Genomic DNA, 18,584 nt, shown 5'->3' with positions numbered 1-18,584 from the left:
TCTATCCAGCAAAAAGTGAAGTTTGGCCCTGCATGGGTTAACTACAAATGAGTTCCATGGTTCATTATCCTTTTTCTTCATCCTCCCTTCGATACTCTGTAATTCTAAACTGGATGAAGATTTTTGTGTGGCACCAGAGGTGCTATCACTGACCGTATTTAGTGCACATTCATTGGAAAGTTTGTGTCAAATTATGGAAGTATAAAACTCAGAGGAGGCCCCCACTGGCAAAATATTTGTCAGGGGGCAGTGGTTGTTGCTACCAGGGAATGGGCCATTTCCAAGGGATATCCTGATACTGACGTAGAAGTATATAAAAGATCAATCTTCAGAATTGTGCATGGGTTGGCCTCCCTATGAAACTAACTGAGATCCACCAAACACTAGACAGGAAAAAGCTAACCTGATGTCAGAGACTTTTGATCACCGATGAACGGATGGCAAACTAGAGATGAAAGTCTCAGTATTTATTTAAAAAGAAATGGAGTACTTGTGGCACCTTAGAGACTAACCAATTTATTTGAGCATGATTAGTTGATAATTGGTTAGTCTCTAAGGTGCCACAAGTACTCCATTTCTTTTTTGCGAATACAGACTAACACGGCTGTTACTCTGAAACTAGTATTTATTTATTTATGTTTCTTTTGAAAGCACTTATGTGGCTGAAGAAATCTTAAAATGCCCAAATAATAAGCATTATAATAAAAAGATCTGGCCACCTACTAAGATAAATCATAGCTATCTAAACACCATCTTATCACAAAAAAACTACCCTCATCCAACCACCCCATGCTCCTCACACCCATCCCTTCCTGAAAAGTGAGACAAAAGAGATGAGTCTTTCGTTGGGCAAACAGTAAATCCAAGCTCTGCTGAACCAAGGTGGTGAATGGCTCCAAGTCAAGCATAAGTCACTCAGAGCTTGTCTACATTACCCACCGGATCGGCGGGCAGCAGGGGTCGATTTATCACATCTAGTATAGATGCGATAAATCGACCGCTGAGCTCTCTCCCGTTGACTCCAGTACTCCACCGGAACAAGAAGCGAAAGGGGAGTTAACGGGAGAGTGCCAGCTGTCGACTTACCGCAGTGAAGACTCCGCGGTGAGTAGATCTAAGTATGTCAACTTCAGCTATGCTATTCACGTAGCTGAAGTTGCGTATCTTAGATCAACCCTGCGCGGTAGTGTAGACAAGCCCTCAGAATGCCTTGGTATCACACAGAGAAAGAATTTCCTAACTATCTATCTATGCCACTATATTTATTTAGTTATTCATTCTTTCTTATTTCTGACACTAACCCCTTATTACCAAACAATACTTAGATATTGCTGCAATGCTCAGGATGAAGATGGATGTAGATATAATGCTGCAGGTTTCCCTGGAAACATTCACAAATAGTTCTGATCCATTTCATTTGTTATTGTCTTGAATGGAAGTTAGCCTGAGGACTAAGGACTAAGTATAAACCAAGGGCCCAGATTTGCAAATACTTATTGCCAGGCATAAAACTTACTACTAGGAGGAGTCCCATTGACTTTATTATCAGTGTGCCAAATCTTGAGATCCTTATGATTTTGATTTTAAATAGCATCTATACAAATATACTATAAAATGCTTTATAGAATTAATAATATGACTAGGTTGTATGTTATAATAAAATGACATAAGTAAACTATGAACAATACATTTCTCTCTGAAGGTAGATACACATTTTACATATGTGTATATATATAACATATACATGTCTTTTGTAAACATTCTAGAACTGATCTAAATTTTTCAAGGTTTGAAATTTAATTTCAATTTTTTTTTAAAATGAAGTTTTTGTGAAATGTTCACCCTGTTTTTAAACTAACTAGAGTGGTGGTCCAAATTTCCTGTCATTTCAAATAAAGAAAATCAACACATTTTCCCCTTAAAACCACAGGTTTTTTTCTATTTTTATTTCAGCCATCTCTATTACACATACACCCAAAGAACCTGGGATTTTCAAAAACAGTCATTATTGGCCTAATTCTGCTCCCACTGAAGTTAACAGTAAAACTCCCCACGCTGAGCAGTTTTGAACTTCCCACCTGCTACATAATGCAAGCATGAAGCAGCATATAGAGAAAGAAATTAAGATGCATGAAGAAGGGAGTGGGGGTCGGGAAAGTAGGTTCACAGGGAGATCTATAATGGGCAGTTAAGGCAAAGCCATATAGAAAGTCTGGGCCAGATGTCAGGGCTGCAGAAGCAAAGGCTCTCACGCCATGAGTAGTAAGAATGTGGAGAAGGATAAAGGGGAGGCAGTTTATATATAACAGATTTCTTACCAATATGCCTGTGGAGGAGACGTTCCTGGAATCTTATGCTGTGACCATTTATTTCTTCAAGTGTGACTACCTCAGCTTGGTGAGCATCATAGGAGGAGGAACTGATGACAATGTTTCCACCAGGACTCCAGTCCACTTCATCCTCGACCCAAATCCTGTAACCCCACAAAAGTTAAGTGACATCTTGTTTAAGCTATGAGAAAGGCTATGTTCGTGGAATTCCTGAAAGAGATCAATAATCTTGTCATGGCAAAACTAGCAAAGAATACCCAATGAGCTACATAAACCCACTTCCTTTAGTGTGTGAACATATACATTTCTAAGAAGTTTGATAAGTGGACTACAGAAAGTCAGATGAGAAACATGGCCTGCATTAGCCATCATCTCAGCCATTAATCTGCTGAAATACTGAGCTAGGCAGCTAGGCTTTCATTTTCTCTCATCTTAACTAATTAAGAAATTCCTCCTTTTAATTGTCAGCTGACTCCTTCTGTCATTTAATTCTCTGATTCATTGCTGACTCATGGTTGGAAATTGAAATACAGCCTAGAGTACTCAGAAACCTACTGTAACTCAGTTTATTCAATATAAAAACCCTTCCCCTAGCTTAAAGTTCTTCCATTGACTTGCCCATCTCCTGTATCTAATCTAATCTTATTTCTTCCTGGCTATCTAGGTTCTTATTAGAACTGCTCAAAAATTTTATATGAAAAAGTTATTTTTTGACAGAAAATGGCTTTTTTGTTGAAATGGGAATGTCTTTTGGGGTTTATCTACCTTAGGTATTTACAGGGCCCCATTACCATAGTATATGACAGCCTCATAAACTTTACTGTGACAACCCTGTGAGGTATAGAAATGATTTTATCTCCATTTAACAGGCGGGGAACTGAAGAACAGAAAGACTAAGTGACTTGCTAGGTCACACGGGCAGTCTGTGGCAGAGCAGAGACGTGAACCCTAAATCCTAGTGCCCTAACCATTGGACCATCCTTCCTCTCATCCTTTTCTTCCATCGAAAAATGCCAAAACTGAACATTTTTCTCTGAAAACCAAAACAATGTTAGGTTTTCATATGAATCTTTTTTGGGTGTTGATTGTCAAAAACATTTTTAAAAAATCAGGTTATAGTTTTATTACCACAATCTGAAAAATTTCAAAGAAGTTTTGTTTTTTGCTCTTACAGAAATTTTTGACAGAGGGAAAAACAAAACAAAAGTTTGCTGACCAGCTTTAGTTCTTTTACCACTACCATCACTATGGTAACTGAGGCCTGTTCTCTGGTGCATTCTCTATGTGCCTAAATAACAAGATTTCCTTCCTCATAGTGTCTCCTCAGTGGGTAATAAATCCTGTACCATGGCCACTATCAGGAACATGTTTCTCTGCATCCACTGTAAGGGATCTCCATCAAATCTTATCTGAAAACCCATGACTTTTCCTGGATCTCAGCATCCTCTTTCATAAATGACCCACTTTGATACACTGTATCAGCCTTTACTAACCTGCTTTACACTAAAGAAAGGCAAACGTAAAAGACAAAGTATGTAAATGTGTGGTTACGGCATTGGATTGAGACTTGGTAGATCCGAGTTCAATTTCTTGCTGTGCCATGTTTTCCCTGTATGACCATGGACAAGTCACTTAATCTCTTTGTGCCTCTGTTTCCCATCTCTAAAACAGGGATGATAACACTTCTTTCTCCAACCCATGATCTGTCCTGTGGTCACCTGCTGATGCTGACCAGGAAGTCACCTGACAGGAGACCGTTAGGTAATACAGGACACAAGTTGCTCTCTTTGTTCTCTCTTTTGCCATTTTCACTAGCTTATGGTGAAGGAAGCTGCTGCAGAAACCAGATGAGGCTGGGGTGGGAGGGCTGGACCCTGCCTTCCTGAATACAGATGGTCCCCCAAATACCCCCAAGGGAACGGTGAGCTGCAGTAAGGGGAAATGCAGACAGGGTTTATTATTTTTGTGTGGATCTGTGTATTTCTATGTAAAGAGCAGCAGAAGTTGTAGAGCTCTGTGCAAAGTGTCTGTGTGCATGATATGCCACAACTACCATGTGCCTCCTGAGAGTCCCAGAAGGCTTGCATCTTCAGTGGGATTCTGGGAGAGGGTGTGTTTAAGTTACAGGGGGAGTCACAGGAGCCAGCACTGGTTCCAGAGGCTGGACAGCCGGGCTGTCCGGTCACAGCTCTCAGGAGGGAGCATTAGACAGAGAACTCTGCACTCCAAATGTGCTTAGGGAACCCAAGACTGGGACACTGCCTGGGCTCTGTTCAGAATCTGGAGGCTTAAAACACCCAGGGATCCAGCAGCTGTGATTCCCTTCACAGCAATCTGGTGAGCGGCCAGAAGGGAGAGCCCGACTGGATCCGTGACACTAGCACAATGGGCCCTTATTTCAGCTGGGGCTTCTAGACGTGACCACATCAGAAGTGAACACAGAAAGCCAAATTCATTACCTGGAGACACACCTGGGCAAAAACTCACCTTTCATTGCCGGGTGCAATGTCACTCCCAAGACGTGTCCAGGATTTCCTAGGATAAGCACTATGAATCTGCACCTTCCCATAAACCCCTGGAACAGAGATATAAAGCCAAAAGCTAAGGAAGGAGCAAGACTTCAGCTGAACTTAGAGCGCTAATGGCTTAATGCAAGGAAAAAATTGTCAGGTGTGGTCAAAAGAGTTTTGAAGATTTCAATACATTTTGCACCTGGACTAGACCTGAGAGAATCACATGAACATTCATTTGAATTTCAAAGTGAATACTGCCCATATTCAGGACTAGAAATAGGTAATTAGTAAAATAAGGTTGTAGATTACAAAGACAAGTAGACGATTTCATCACAGAAGTCCCATGAAATTAAAGTTATGTAGCAAAACACCTAACTGGCTTTCAAAATCTTAACTTAAGTAAATAAGTAAATATGAGGGCTGTCAAGCTATCAAAAAATTAATCGCGCTGTTAAACAACAATAGAATACCATTTATTTTAAATATTTTTGGATGTTTACTACATTTTCAAATATATTAATTTCAATTACAACACAGAATACAACGTGTACAGTGGTCACGTTATATTTATTTTTTATTACAAATATTTGCACTGTAAAAAACAAACAGAAAATATTTTTCAATTCACCTCATACAAGTACTGTAGTGCAATCTCTTTATCATGAAAGTTGAACTTAGAAATGTAGATTTATGTACAAAAAAACCTGCATTCAAAAATAAAACAACGTAAACCTTTAGAGCCTACAAAGCCACTCAGTCCTACTTCTTGGTCAGACAATCACTCATACAAACAAGATTAGTTACAATTTGCAGGAGATAATGCAGCCTGCTTCTTGTTTACAATGTCACCTGAAAGTGAGAACAGGCATTCGCATGGCACTGTTGTAGCTGGTGTTCCACGATATTTACATGCCAGATGCACTAAAGATTCATATGTCCCCTCATGCTTCAACCACCATTCCAGAGCACACGTTTTCATGCTGATGATGGGTTCTGCTTGATAATGATCAAAAGCAGTGTCGACTGACGCATGTTCATTTTCATCATCTGAGTCAGGTAAAACAGAGCAGGAGACATACAATTCTCCCCCCAAGGAGTTCAGTCACAAATTTAATTGACACATTATTTTTTTTAACAAGAATCATTAGAATGGAAGCATGTCTTCCGGAATGGCCGAAACATGAAGGGGCATACATATGTTTAGCATATCTGACACATAAATACTTTACAACGCCAACTACAAAAGTGCCATGCGAACACTTGTTCTCACTTTCAGGTGACATTGTAAATAAGAAGCAAGCAGCAGTATCTCCCCTAAGTGTAAACAAACTTGCTTGTCTTAGTGACTAGCAGAATAAGAAGTTGGACTGAGTGGACTTCTAGGCTCTAAAGTTTTACAAAAAGTTGTTTTTGAGTGCAGTTATATAACCAAAAAAAAAAAATCTGCATTTGTAAGTTACACTTTCACAATAAAGAGATTGCACTACAGTACTTGTATGAGGTGAACTGAAAACTACTACTTCTTTTGTTTATCATTTGTAGAGTGCATATATTTGTAATAAAAAATAATAATATAAAGTGAGCACTGGGCACTTTGTATTCTGTGTTGTAATTGAAATCACTATTGAAAATGTAGAAAAACATCCAAAATATTTAATACATTTAAATTGATATTCAATTGTTATAAGTGTGATTAATCACGATTAATTTTTTTAATCACGATTAATTTTTGAGTTAATAGCGTGAGTTAATTGTGATTAATTGACAGCCCTAGTAAATACTACAATTTTTTTTAAAAGATAAATAATACAACTGAATGAACACCAGAATTTCTGTCATCGGAAATTCTGATATTTCAACATTTGCTTTTTGTTCCAAATCAGGATGAAAAATTAAAATACTGAAACTTTTCAGATAATGAAACTTTGCAAAATATTTCAATTTGGAAATGGTGAAACATTTTGTTTCAGCACTTTCTACTGAAAAGAAACATTTCAGTGTTCCCAAATTGAAATGTTTTATTTTGGTTTGTTGAACTGACCTGAAATATTTAGAGTCAGTTCAACCTTACACTGCATTTCCCTATGATGGCACACTGCCTCATGGGAATTGCAGTTCAGGTGCCTGATGCCCCCATTCTCTCCTACGGGCCACACTCCTTTGCCAAACTACATCTCCCACGATGCACCATATCACTTGGTTAGAGGGGAGACTGAACTGCATCATGGGAAATGTAGTTCTGTCAGGGAACCCATGAGGCAAAGTGACACCACAAGGAAAAACGCAGTTTAATGTGAACTGACTCAAAATGAAACTTTTTGGACCATTTCAACAAATTGAATATTTCAATTCAGGTCAAACCACTGGTTCATTAGATATTCTGATGCTGGGCTCCCCTGTGGAAGCTGTTCTACTTTGGATAAATACGTAAAGAGTCAATGAGCCAGAGAGAGAGAGAATCACTCTAGATCCTGATGGTTAGAGCACTCAGCCAAGATGTGGGAGAGCCAGAATTCATTCCTCTTTCTCCATTGATTCTTTATTTATTAATCCAGAGCACAAAAGCTTCAACAAGAGAGACTGAGGGAGCCTAATATCAGAATCTCCCATAGGCCAGTGGATAGAGGACTCACCTAAGAGGTTTCAGGTCCCTGTTTAAACCCCTCCCACCCTGAATCAGGGGATCTTACCTACCAGGTGAGTGCCCTAACCATTGGGCCAAAGGAGGTTGCTATCATTGCCTGCAAAAAAAAAAAAAACAACAAAAAAAACCCAACAAAAACAATATAGGCACCTAACTCCAAGAGAGGGCTTGTGACTGTGAATCCCAAGAAGAGGGAGGCACCTCCCTTGTGCCTGGATATAGATATTGAATTCCTTGAGACTGGTGGGCTATCCCTCTTGTTGGCATCTTGAATTGGCTACATTACGTGGGGAGCTGACTAGCATGCTGGCTTTTGCAGAAGTCATTCTTAGGCGCCTAGGTCCCTCCATTCATGTGAGGCCTGAGTGTGTAACTCAGGCTTTGTGCATCCCAGTGATTTTCTAGGTGCCTAAATTCCTTTGTGAACATAGCTCATAACCCAGATTTTCTGTTGCCCATTTTTGTGCTTCAGTCATCCATCCTCCTTTCACCATAAGTAGGCACATGTCTGTACAGATAACATTAGAAAATGGGGTCTATCACCATCAGAAACATAACAACACTATGAAACCAGGAGATCAGGTGGATTTGGATGTCTGAAAACATCTAGGTTTGGAAATCTGAAAACGATGTGTGACTTTATGAAGAGAGATTAATCCAATGTGAATCTGCATCCTTTCAGCTTTAGCTTTGGTTTCCCAAATGACCCTAAGGAGTCAGATCCTGCAGCCCTTAACTCAGGCAACCTCTCACTGACTTCAGTGGAATTTTGACTGGAAAAAAATATTGAATAAGGTCTCCAAGATTTGGCCTTATAAGGGTAGAATAGGAAATATTCTTGTTAGCTTCATCTTAAAAACCTGTCTCTCTCTCACTGAGGCATTTTTCTGCAAACGGGTGGTGGGTCATTACCGAGTACCAGGCTCAACTGCAGTAAATTGGTTATTCCACAATGTGCTTTTTCCATGACAAAGCAAATATGTTTTTCATACCAATAGTTCCTGGGTGGACACTTATTCCATCCAAACGATCACAATAAACTCCCTCAGATGCCCGAAGAAGGATCAATAGCTTCATTCCTCTTTCTAGGGGATGTTGAAAAGTACCTGTAATAAAGAAGGGGGAGGAGGGTTTCAGCAGCCATTGTGATGACGAAAGGAAGAGAAGAGTATATATTAGAAGAATTGAATGTTTTTTTTCTAGAAGATATGCTCTAATTCAAACAGGAGTTAATTCAGGGAAGTCCTTTGACATGTGTTGTCCAGGATGTCAGACTACATGATCACAATGGTCCCTTCTGACTTTAGAATCTATGCATCTATGAAGAAGGCTGAGTTTAGTGATATATGCCTCAATTAAGCAAACTATGTGTGTATCCTTCATTGTATGATATCTCAGAGATGGAAGATAATTTCACGGAACTCCGAAACATGCTGAAGAAAAAGAAGGTCTAAGAGATCTTTTCAGAGATCCTTCCTGTCCCAAGAGCAAAGGAACGTAGAAGATTCTGGAGGTGAACTGTTAGATAAGTAAGAGTGTAGGGTGCAGGGTTTTGGTTTTGTGGAACATTGATCCACCTTCTATGGGGAGAGGGGGCTGAATAGTTTGGAAGGCCTCCACCTCAGTGAGGACAGGCTAGCTAGAATAGTCAGGAGAGCATTAAACTAATAACAAAAGGGGAGGGCCAAAAAAGGGAAGATATGGCCACTCAGCACAAAATTGAGATTTTGATAAAATTAATCAAGGAACAAAAGGACACAAAGCGAAGAAATTCTTGAATTGCCTATACACCAATGGTAAAAGCCTGGGTAATAAACAAGGGGAATGGGAATGGGAATGCTCATTTATGAGCATAAACTAAATCTAGTTAGTATTATTGAAACCTGGTTGGATGGGTCCCATGATTGGAAGGTTAAAATTAATGATAATACCTATTTAGGAAGGATTGAGTGGACAAAAGGGGAGCAGGAGTGGCACTTTATTTCAAAAATGGCACTACCTGTTTCTGAGTCACTTATAACTTGGAACGACCCTGGATGCCCCTTTCCGATAGAGAGCTTTAGCCACACCCTGGCATGAGCAGCTAGGGAATGTCTCACATGTGGATAACTTGGAAGAAAATCAACTTGAATGCTTATGGATCAACGTCCAAACAGATAAAGCACAAGATGGGGTAGTAGTTGGTGTCTGCTGCATACCTCCAAATTACACTAGGGACAGCATAACCAGTGCCTTACGTATCTATCCATAATGTGTAGGGAAAAAGCTGCATGATCATGGGGAACTTCAATTTGAGTGACATAAGCTGGAGTTCTAATGCTGTCAGGATTAAAACATCCTTGGAATTTCTAAATATTATAGATGATAATTTCCTAACTCAAAAAGTATTGCATCCAACATGGGGGGATTCTATATTAGACCTCATCTTGACAGACAAAGAGGAACTGATCACAAAACTAAAAATTCATGATAACTTTGGTAGACGTGATCATGACTAGATCACATTTATAATATGCAAACAGAGTAAAATCTAGACCAGATATATATATACACTTGGTGCTTTTAAAGCCAATTTTATAAAGCTTAAAACAATTATGAGCCAAAGCAGCTGGGAGGAAGATTTTAATCCGAAAAATGTGAATGATAATTGGGAATGTTTAAGAATACTTTACTAGATACACAAAAACCTGTAATCGCACTATCAAGGAGGAAGGCCATATTGGTTAAAAAATGTCCTTGTTTAGAGGAGACGTGAAGGCACCTATAACAATTTTAAAAAATGATATATAATGAAAGAAAGGAAAGGTTGAACGTAATGAATATAAATCAGATGCTAAAAATTGTAGAAAAGGGATAGGGAAAGCAAAGGAACACAAGGTGAAATCTATGGCCTTCAGAGTTAAGGACAATAAGGAGGAATTTTTTAAGCATATTAGGAACAAAATGAATCCTGACTTCGGTATTTGCCCATTACAAGATGAACATGGTAGCATTAACAATAATGCAGAAAAGTCAGAAATGTGCAATAAATATTTATGTTGTTTATTTGGGGAAAAAAACAGATGATGTAGTCATATCCTATGATGGCACTCTTTCAATTCCACTGGTATCTTGGGAGGATGTTAAGTAGAAGCTACACAAGTTAGATATTTTAAATCAGAAGGTCCAGACAACTCACCTCCAAGAGTTTTAAAAAAGCAGATTGAGGAGCTCACTGCACCATTTATGTTGTTTTTCAACAAGTCTCAGAACACTGAGGAAGTTCAAGAAGACTGGGAGACAGCTAATGTAAAAAAGGCTAAATGGGATGACCTAGGTAATTATAGGCCTGTCAGTCTGACATCAATCCCATGCAAGATAATGGAGCAGCTGATACAGGACTCAATTAATAAAAAATTAAAGGAAGATAATATAATTAATGCCAATCATCATGGGTTTTTGGAAAATAGATCCTGTCAAACTATCTTGCCACCTTTTTTTCTTTTTGATGAGGTCACAAGTTTGGTTGATAAAGGTAATAGTGTTGATGTAATACACTTAGACTTGGTATCACAAGAGATTTTGAGTAAAATACTAGAAAGATATAAAATTAATAGGGCACAAATTAAATGGATTAAACACTGGCTAAATGATAGGTTTCAAAATGTAATGTAAATGGGAAATCATCATCAAAGAGGTGTGTTTCTAGTGGGGTCCTGCAGAGCCTGGTTCTTGACCCTATGCTATTTAATATTTTTATTAATGGCCTGGAAGAAAACATAAAATCATCACTGATAAAGTTTGCAGATGACACAAAAATTGGGGAAGTGGTAAATAATGAAGAGGGTCAGTGGCAAAGACCAATCTGGATTGCTTGGTATGCTGGGTGAAAGCAAACAACATGCATTTTAAGATGGCTAAATGTAAATGTGTATGTCTAGAAACAAACGATGTAGGCCATCTTTACAGGAGGTGGGACTCCATCTTGGGAAGCAGTGAATCTGAGAAAGATTTGAGGGTAGTGGTAGATAATTAGGTGAACATAAACTCCCTGTGCAACACAGTGGCCAAAAAGGCTAATGCGATCCTGGGATGCCTAACCATGGGAATCACAAGTAGGAGGAAAGAGGTTATTTTACCTCTGTATTTGGCACTGGTGCAACTGCTGCTGGAATACTGTCTCCTGTTTTGGTGTCCATCATTCAAGAAGGATGTTGATAAATTGTAGAGGGTACAGAGAAAAGCCACAGGAATGATTAGAAAATATGCCTTATAGTGATTGATCTCCTTGAGTCTATCTATTTAGCTTAACAGAGAGAAAGTTACCGGGTGACTTGATTACAGTCTGTAAGTATCTACAATGGGAACAAATATTTAATAATAGGCTCTTCAATCTAGCAAAAGAAAGATATAACATGCTCCAATGGCTGGAAGCTGAAGCTAGACAAATTGAGACTGGAAATAAGGTGTCATTTTTTTAACACAGAGAAATTAACCATTGGAACAATTTACCAAGGGTTGTGGTGAATTCTCCATCACTGGCAATATTACAATCAAGATTGGATAAAAAAAAAACTCTCAAAATTATTTTTGGGAAGATCTATGGCTTTTGTTATACAAGAGGTCAGATGAGATAATCACAGTGGTCCCTTCTGGCTTTGGAATCTATCAACTTTAAGAATGTGCTTCTGTTCGTCTTTAGCCATCAAAGCATTTAAGCACGTGCTTAACTTTAACTTCACATTGACTTCACTGTGATTAAGCATATACTGAAGTGCTTTGCTGAATTTGAGCTATAAAACAGACTTTATCCATGGGTTATGTACCCATGTTTAAAGTTAGAGGTCCCTTGAAAATAGCCTATCTAAACTAAAACTAAACTGGTAAGGTTTGATAATACATGAAGCCCACACATAATATATTGAAACCTCATTAAAAATACTGAGAACACTTACTAGCCCTCCGTATCCCATAGTTACAATGAAATTCCACATCAAGGTCCAAATGTGTGAGCTAACAGAGAACATCTCTGGGTGGGAAGCAGCAAAATATTAGAAGCTGTAAATACTTTAACCAGTTCTATGAAAATATGTTCTTGAAACCAATTTATGTCCAGCGCTGCCAGATTTATCATGCAAATTAAAATGAAAGAGAATAAACCATGTAGCATGCTTTGTAGTTTATCTTCCATGCAATGTATATCAATTAAGCAAAAAGAGTTTGTTCTACAAAAGCCAAATACAGCTAAATATCAAACCTAGCATGAGCCCTGGCCAACATTTTTTGGCACCTTATTTTCAGAGGTCTTGAGCACTCACAACTGCCACTGGAAATAGAGGTACTCAGTATCTGTGGCCTACCAGTAAAGACATGTGAATCTCATGAAGTTATCTGATCATGTTATGAGGTTAATTCTTACCTTATGGCTCTGGTACTTATATAACCCCCATTAGCATAGTATTTGAGCATCTCATGATACCCCAGGGAAGTAGGTATATACATTCACATGGGGAACTGTGGCATACAGAAACTAAGTAGCTTCCTTAAGGTCACATAGGAAGTAAAAGGCAGGGCTGGGAATTGAACCTGAGTCTCTCAAGTCTTTACTTAGCACTTTTAACCACTGGACCATCCTTTTTCTCCCTCCATCCACATGCTTTCTTTTCTGGTGTAATATTATCAGTTCTAAACCACACCCCGTAAAATGCTCTTCCAGGCCAACAGAAAGATGTTAATAGAGCAGAAGAGAGGAAAATGTTCAGAAAATTTTGGTGTGTGATGTTGCTCTTATCTTGTGGTGATAAGTCTATACAGTAAACTGTATTCCAACTGTGACTTCATTTATTTCACCAAGGGTAGTTTACAGTCTCAGAAGAAAATGGCCTAGCACTGAACAGATACAAGGGAGGAAAAAGTAGGACAATTTGTGCCCTAGAGAAATATATGCAGAGTCCAGTAAAAGAGTTCAGCGTTCCTCTAAAATTAGAGATTAAATCAATTATGCAACAGAAGACCTCAGCAGATGTAGAATAAAACAAATCTGTGCAAAATTAGCCAGCCTGTTATGTTCTTTTCATATTTAAAAATTACAGTTTTGGTGGAATATATATATACGAATAAGAGAGAGAGAGAGAGAGAGAGAGAGAGAAAACTTTGTATCCTAAAGAAACATTCCTCTTTAAGAGTCTTCAAAAAATTAATTAATTAGCAAATTCAAGGTTCCCTAGCACTGCCAGACTGACATTCCTGGAGATTTATGTCCTTTATGTATCACCTGTGCAGTACAGGAAGCACAATCTTCCTCCACTCTATAGCTAATGCATCTCTTACCTTTGCTGCTGGTCCTTCCTCTAGAGCAAGAGGGAAGTCATTCTTTCATGGTCCAGTCAATCCTTGGCCTCTTTGCTGAGACCACCAATAACTGGTGTAAATTGGACCGTGACCAGAGATTCTTTTCAGAAAGGACAGCAGACAGACAACATATGACTACAACTTTCAGCCACTAAGGATCTAAGCCTAAAGCTTTGTATCCCATTCCTAAATCCCCCAAGTCATCCTTACTTCCTTGAATGATGTTCTCAGCCACTCTAAGACACCACACACCATGTTGGAGCCTTTCAGTTATTCCTCACCCATTACAAAATTTTTCTAACCACAGACGTACCCCACGAAGTTGGGGATTTATAAATTTTGGTGAGATATTTTTTCCTGGTGGTTATAAAATGTTTACCTTTATAAATGTGTGTGTGTGTAAACTGGTTGGCCAGCAAAACTTCATTGGAAAGGTCCATGTGAATACAACCAAATCTCAGCTTACTTTTTTTAAAAAAAGAAGTACATTTCTAATGGTTGTGGAGAAAAGCTTGAAAGTGTGAACCCTAAATGCTCCAATCCCAGAAGGGATACTTAAAAAAGAACCCAAAATAATGTCTTTAAACCATGATTCTTAAGCCATTCTCATAATTTTTAATACTATGTGTTGCCAACAATATAACACTTGTCAACTCTGCAGGGGTGTTGGGAGGACTGATCTGTTATGTCTGTACAGTGTTCTAAAAGACCACAGTGTTAAGGATCATTGTAATGATTCACCCACGTGGGTAAGTATTTGCAGGCTCAGGAGATCAGGATTAGCATGCATGTGAGAGATGGTGTTAACTGATCAACGGGGCCCAGTGAAGGCACATCATTTCACTCAAGCACTTTTTGACTATGGGACTGTCCTCACTACCCAGTTAACCTGTGAGATTGGCACCCGGGTATTGACCACTGCAAAGCCCTATCTACATTACTATGTCCTCACTGTTTTTGCACTTGCCCATGTGTGCCTGGGGACATATCCCATGTTCTTTGTGAGGAGATGCTCTAGGATTCTGTCCCAGTCCCTTGTGGGAGAACTGGTCAGTTCTTTGTGGGACTTGCGAGAAGGGCATCGGAGGATTATCAGCACTCGAGTGATTTTGCTTGGGTCCTCACTTTGATGTGGGCAGGTTCCAGTCGCAGTGAAAGCAGAGCCCCAGTTCTAACCCATCCTCCCATGTGGGTAAGGTAGCTCAAAGCGCCTCCTAATTCAGGTCAGAGACTTTTCTGTTTGGATGGTAGGGAGGGTCGACTAAACCCAGGTGAAAGCCTGGCTCAAATGTGCAGTGAAGAATCCTTACTATGGAAAGTCTAGTTAAAACAACGCAGGGCTGAGCAGAGAAAAAGCCAGTTGCACTCTCTCGTGGGCTTATTTGCAGACTGCAACCTGGACCTTATTTTGCCATTTGGCTTGAAAAGTACTTTCCATTGTTGTCACATTTCAGTGTGATTCTAGCTACGGTTGCTGACATTGTTTCGTTTTCCATAATAAGCCCTATCAATTCTTTCCCAGAATTGTTGGTGTCTCCCTTTTCTTTGCAGCACTGCTGCACAGCAGTGGTTGTAAAAGGAAGCCAAGTAATCTCTTGTGCTTAGAACTTTTTGCGTTCCATGGGCAAGAGTATTTTGCAGAATTAAGTGTAGTGGCCACACCTGTGAGTTTGATGTGTTATCTGAATCCAAGCCTTCTTGGATTTTATTGGTCAGCTATTCGTGAACTCTGGTCAATGGACACTCAGTCTGCAGAATATTTACTGGTGGTCAACAAAGAGTTGACTTGTCACATAGTGCTGGCTTCTTTTTCTCCTTTCCAGTTGCTTCATCAGATGTCCATGCTCTTCACTGTAAAGAAGAGCCCAGAAGCCTGAAAAGGCAGCTGAAACCAGGGAGGAGCCAGACAGCTGCCTATATGCAAAGTACTTCACTTAGGAAGGGACAGTCTATCAGTTGCACACACACAAAATGGGAAATGACTGCCTAGGCAGGAGTACTGCAGAAAGGGGTCTGGGGGTCATAGTGGATCGCAAGCTAAATATGAGTCAACAGTGTGACACTGTTGCAAAAAAAAAAAAAGCAAACATCATTCTGGGATGTGTTAGCAGGAGTGTTGTAAGCAAGACACGAGAAATAATTCTTCTGCTCTACTCCACACTGATTAGGCCTCAACTGTGTCCAGTTCTGGGAGGGACACATTTCAGGAAAGATGTGGACAAATTGGAGAAAGTCCAGAGAAGAGCAACAAACATGATTTTAAAGGTCTAGAAAATATGACCTATGAGGAAGATTGAAAAAAATTGGGTTTGTTTAGTCTGGAGAAGAGAAGACTGAGAGGGGACATGATAACAGTTCTCAAGTACATAAAAGGTTGCTACAAGGAGAAAGGAGAAAAATTGTTCTTCTTAACCTCTAAGGATAGGACAAGAAGCAATGGGCTTAAATTGTATCAAGGGAGGTTTAGGTTGGACATTAGGAAAAACTTTCTAACTGTCAGGTAGTTAATCACTGGAATAAATTGCCTAGGGAGGTTGTGGGATCTCCGTCACTGGAGATTTTTAAGGGCAGGTTAGACAAGCACCTGTAAGGGATGGACTAGATAATACTTAGTCCTGCCATGAGTGCAAGGGGCAGGACTAGATGACCTCTCAAGTCCATGCCAGTCCTACAAATCTATAAATAGCTTCCTCCATGGACCAGTGCCACCAGTGGAACTGGAGCTGCTAGCTGCTAGTGGGAGATGACTATCCAGGGGAACGTAAAAGAAGGAAATGATATGGCCAGGCAGTGTGCCCAGGAGGAAAGGAACCAAGTGACAGACAGGGTGTAAGCAAGGACCAAAAGTGAGGGAAAGTGGGAGATGAACTACAGAATCGCAGCAGATCACGTTATTAGCTTTTTTTTTCAAAAGCGACAAAACACTCATCACATTAACATGAGCTAGAAATGCATTAAATAGTTTCTTACTATTTCTTCTCTGTGTAAGCAGCCGCCCTAGTTACCACAAGGATATTACATGACTGCACGTGGGCTAAGAAGTAGGCTCATGAGACAATCTCTCATGGTCCACACTACAAAGAAGTTTGAGAACTTCAAGACTGCCTATGCAGTAGAGCGGAGTCATGCATCCCTCAGATGTCCTGACTACACCCCGGAGGCTGGGTGGTAATCAGCTATACCACATGGTCTGACATGTCATATTGCCTAATCATCCCATGAACCTTTGCCAAGTGCCAATTGGGAAGACAATAAAGCGGGATATTACTCTATATGATTTTTTCCAATTATATAAATAATATGGAAGTTGGCGCATTACGGTTTTCACACTAAAAACAACAGAGACTTCAGAAATGTCTGGTGCTTCATCTCCAGGCAGTCAAGTCATGAGTTAATAATGACCTTAGGCATCTTGCCCAGAATGAGAGACAAGACTGACAAGCAGCCATCACTAGAGCCAAGACAATATGTGACAAGTCTGAGACTAAAAAAGTCTATTTAGGTAATTAATCAGTGAGTGGTGTTGCCCTGTTTTACTCTGGTGTGACAGGCAAAACCAGATAGCCTGCCAGTAATGAACAGCTGAGTACTACAGAGTTCAAAAAGGATTTCAATGAGCCCATCATGAAGGAAATAACTTCAGCATTTTGGTGCTTCCTTATCAGAGATATGTGAAACCTGGTGGCTTTGCTCAGGGATGGAATTCACTTTTTTTTTCCAGTTTCATTCCACCGAGATTTGAACCTCAATCCTGAGTTTTGGGTCAAAACGAACCCAGTAATCCCAAAGTGAAACCTAGCAGAAACTGCTGAGAAGTTGAGGCCAACATTTTTGAGTGTCTCCTTCTGACACTGACTTGCTAGTTCCATTTGCAAGTCATCTCACTTCACTGAGCCTCAGTTCCCCCAGCGGCAAACTAGGAATGATGATAATTTCCTACTTCATACCACATGGATGCTGTAAGGTGTAACTAAACAATGTTTGCCTCTGTTTTCACGAACAAGGTCAGCTCCCAGACTGCTGCGCTGGGCATCGCAAAATGGGGAAGAGATGGCCAGCCCTCTGTGGAGATAGAGGTGGTTAGGGACTATTTAGAAAAGCTGGACGTGCACAAGTCCATGGGGCCGGACGAGTTGCATCCGAGAGTGCTGAAGGAATTGGCGGCTGTGATTGCAGAGCCATTGGCCATTATCTTTGAAAACTCGTGGCGAACCGGGGAAGTCCCGGATGACTGGAAAAAGGCTAATGTAGTGCCAATCTTTAAAAAAGGGAAGAAGGAGGATCCTGGGAACTACAGGCCAGTCAGCCTCACCACAGTCCCTGGAAAAATCATGGAGCAGGTCCTCAAAGAATCAATCCTGAAGCACTTGCATGAGAGGAAAGTGATCAGGAACAGCCAGCGTGGATTCACCAAGGGAAGGTCATGCCTGACTAATCTAATCGCCTTTTATGATGAGATTACTGGTTCTGTGGATGAAGGGAAAGCAGTGGATGTATTGTTTCTTGACTTTAGCAAACCTTTTGACACGGTCTCCCACAGTATTCTTGTCAGCAAGTTAAGGAAGTATGGGCTGGAAGAATGCACTATAAGGTGGGTAGAAAGCTGGCTAGATTGTCGGGCTCAACGGGTAGTGATCAATGGCTCCATGTCTAGTTGGCAGCTGGTATCAAGTGGAGTGCCCCAAGGGTCAGTCCTGGGGCCAGTTTTGTTCAATATCTTCATTAATGATCTGTTTCAGAGGAACAGCCGTGTTAGTCTGTATTCGC

At 40.0% G+C, this 18,584-nt stretch overlaps 1 protein-coding gene across 11 annotated transcripts in view; it reads right to left on the bottom strand.

The window, feature by feature from the left end:
- The window catches only part of PKHD1 (PKHD1 ciliary IPT domain containing fibrocystin/polyductin), a 417,278-nt gene that overhangs the window by 135,644 nt on the left and 263,050 nt on the right, over positions 1 to 18,584 (bottom strand). For all 11 annotated transcript variants that reach the window (XR_007356005.2, XR_007356007.2, XM_048845758.2 and 8 more), the window contains 3 exons: positions 8,480 to 8,593; positions 4,818 to 4,905; positions 2,319 to 2,473 (listed from right to left, as the gene is read on the bottom strand). Coding sequence is in view for 9 of the 11 variants with exons in the window: in XM_048845758.2 (XP_048701715.2) it covers positions 2,319 to 2,473; positions 4,818 to 4,905; positions 8,480 to 8,593 (357 nt within the window). In the remaining 2 variants the exon portion in view is untranslated. The remainder of the gene's footprint in view (positions 1 to 2,318; positions 2,474 to 4,817; positions 4,906 to 8,479; positions 8,594 to 18,584) is intronic.

Source organism: Caretta caretta, chromosome 3 (genome assembly GCF_965140235.1).
Source record: "Caretta caretta isolate rCarCar2 chromosome 3, rCarCar1.hap1, whole genome shotgun sequence".
NCBI classification, from domain to species: Eukaryota; Metazoa; Chordata; order Testudines; family Cheloniidae; genus Caretta; species Caretta caretta.
The sequence above is the reverse complement of the archived record's forward strand: the minus strand, read 5'-3'. Positions and strand labels throughout refer to the sequence as shown.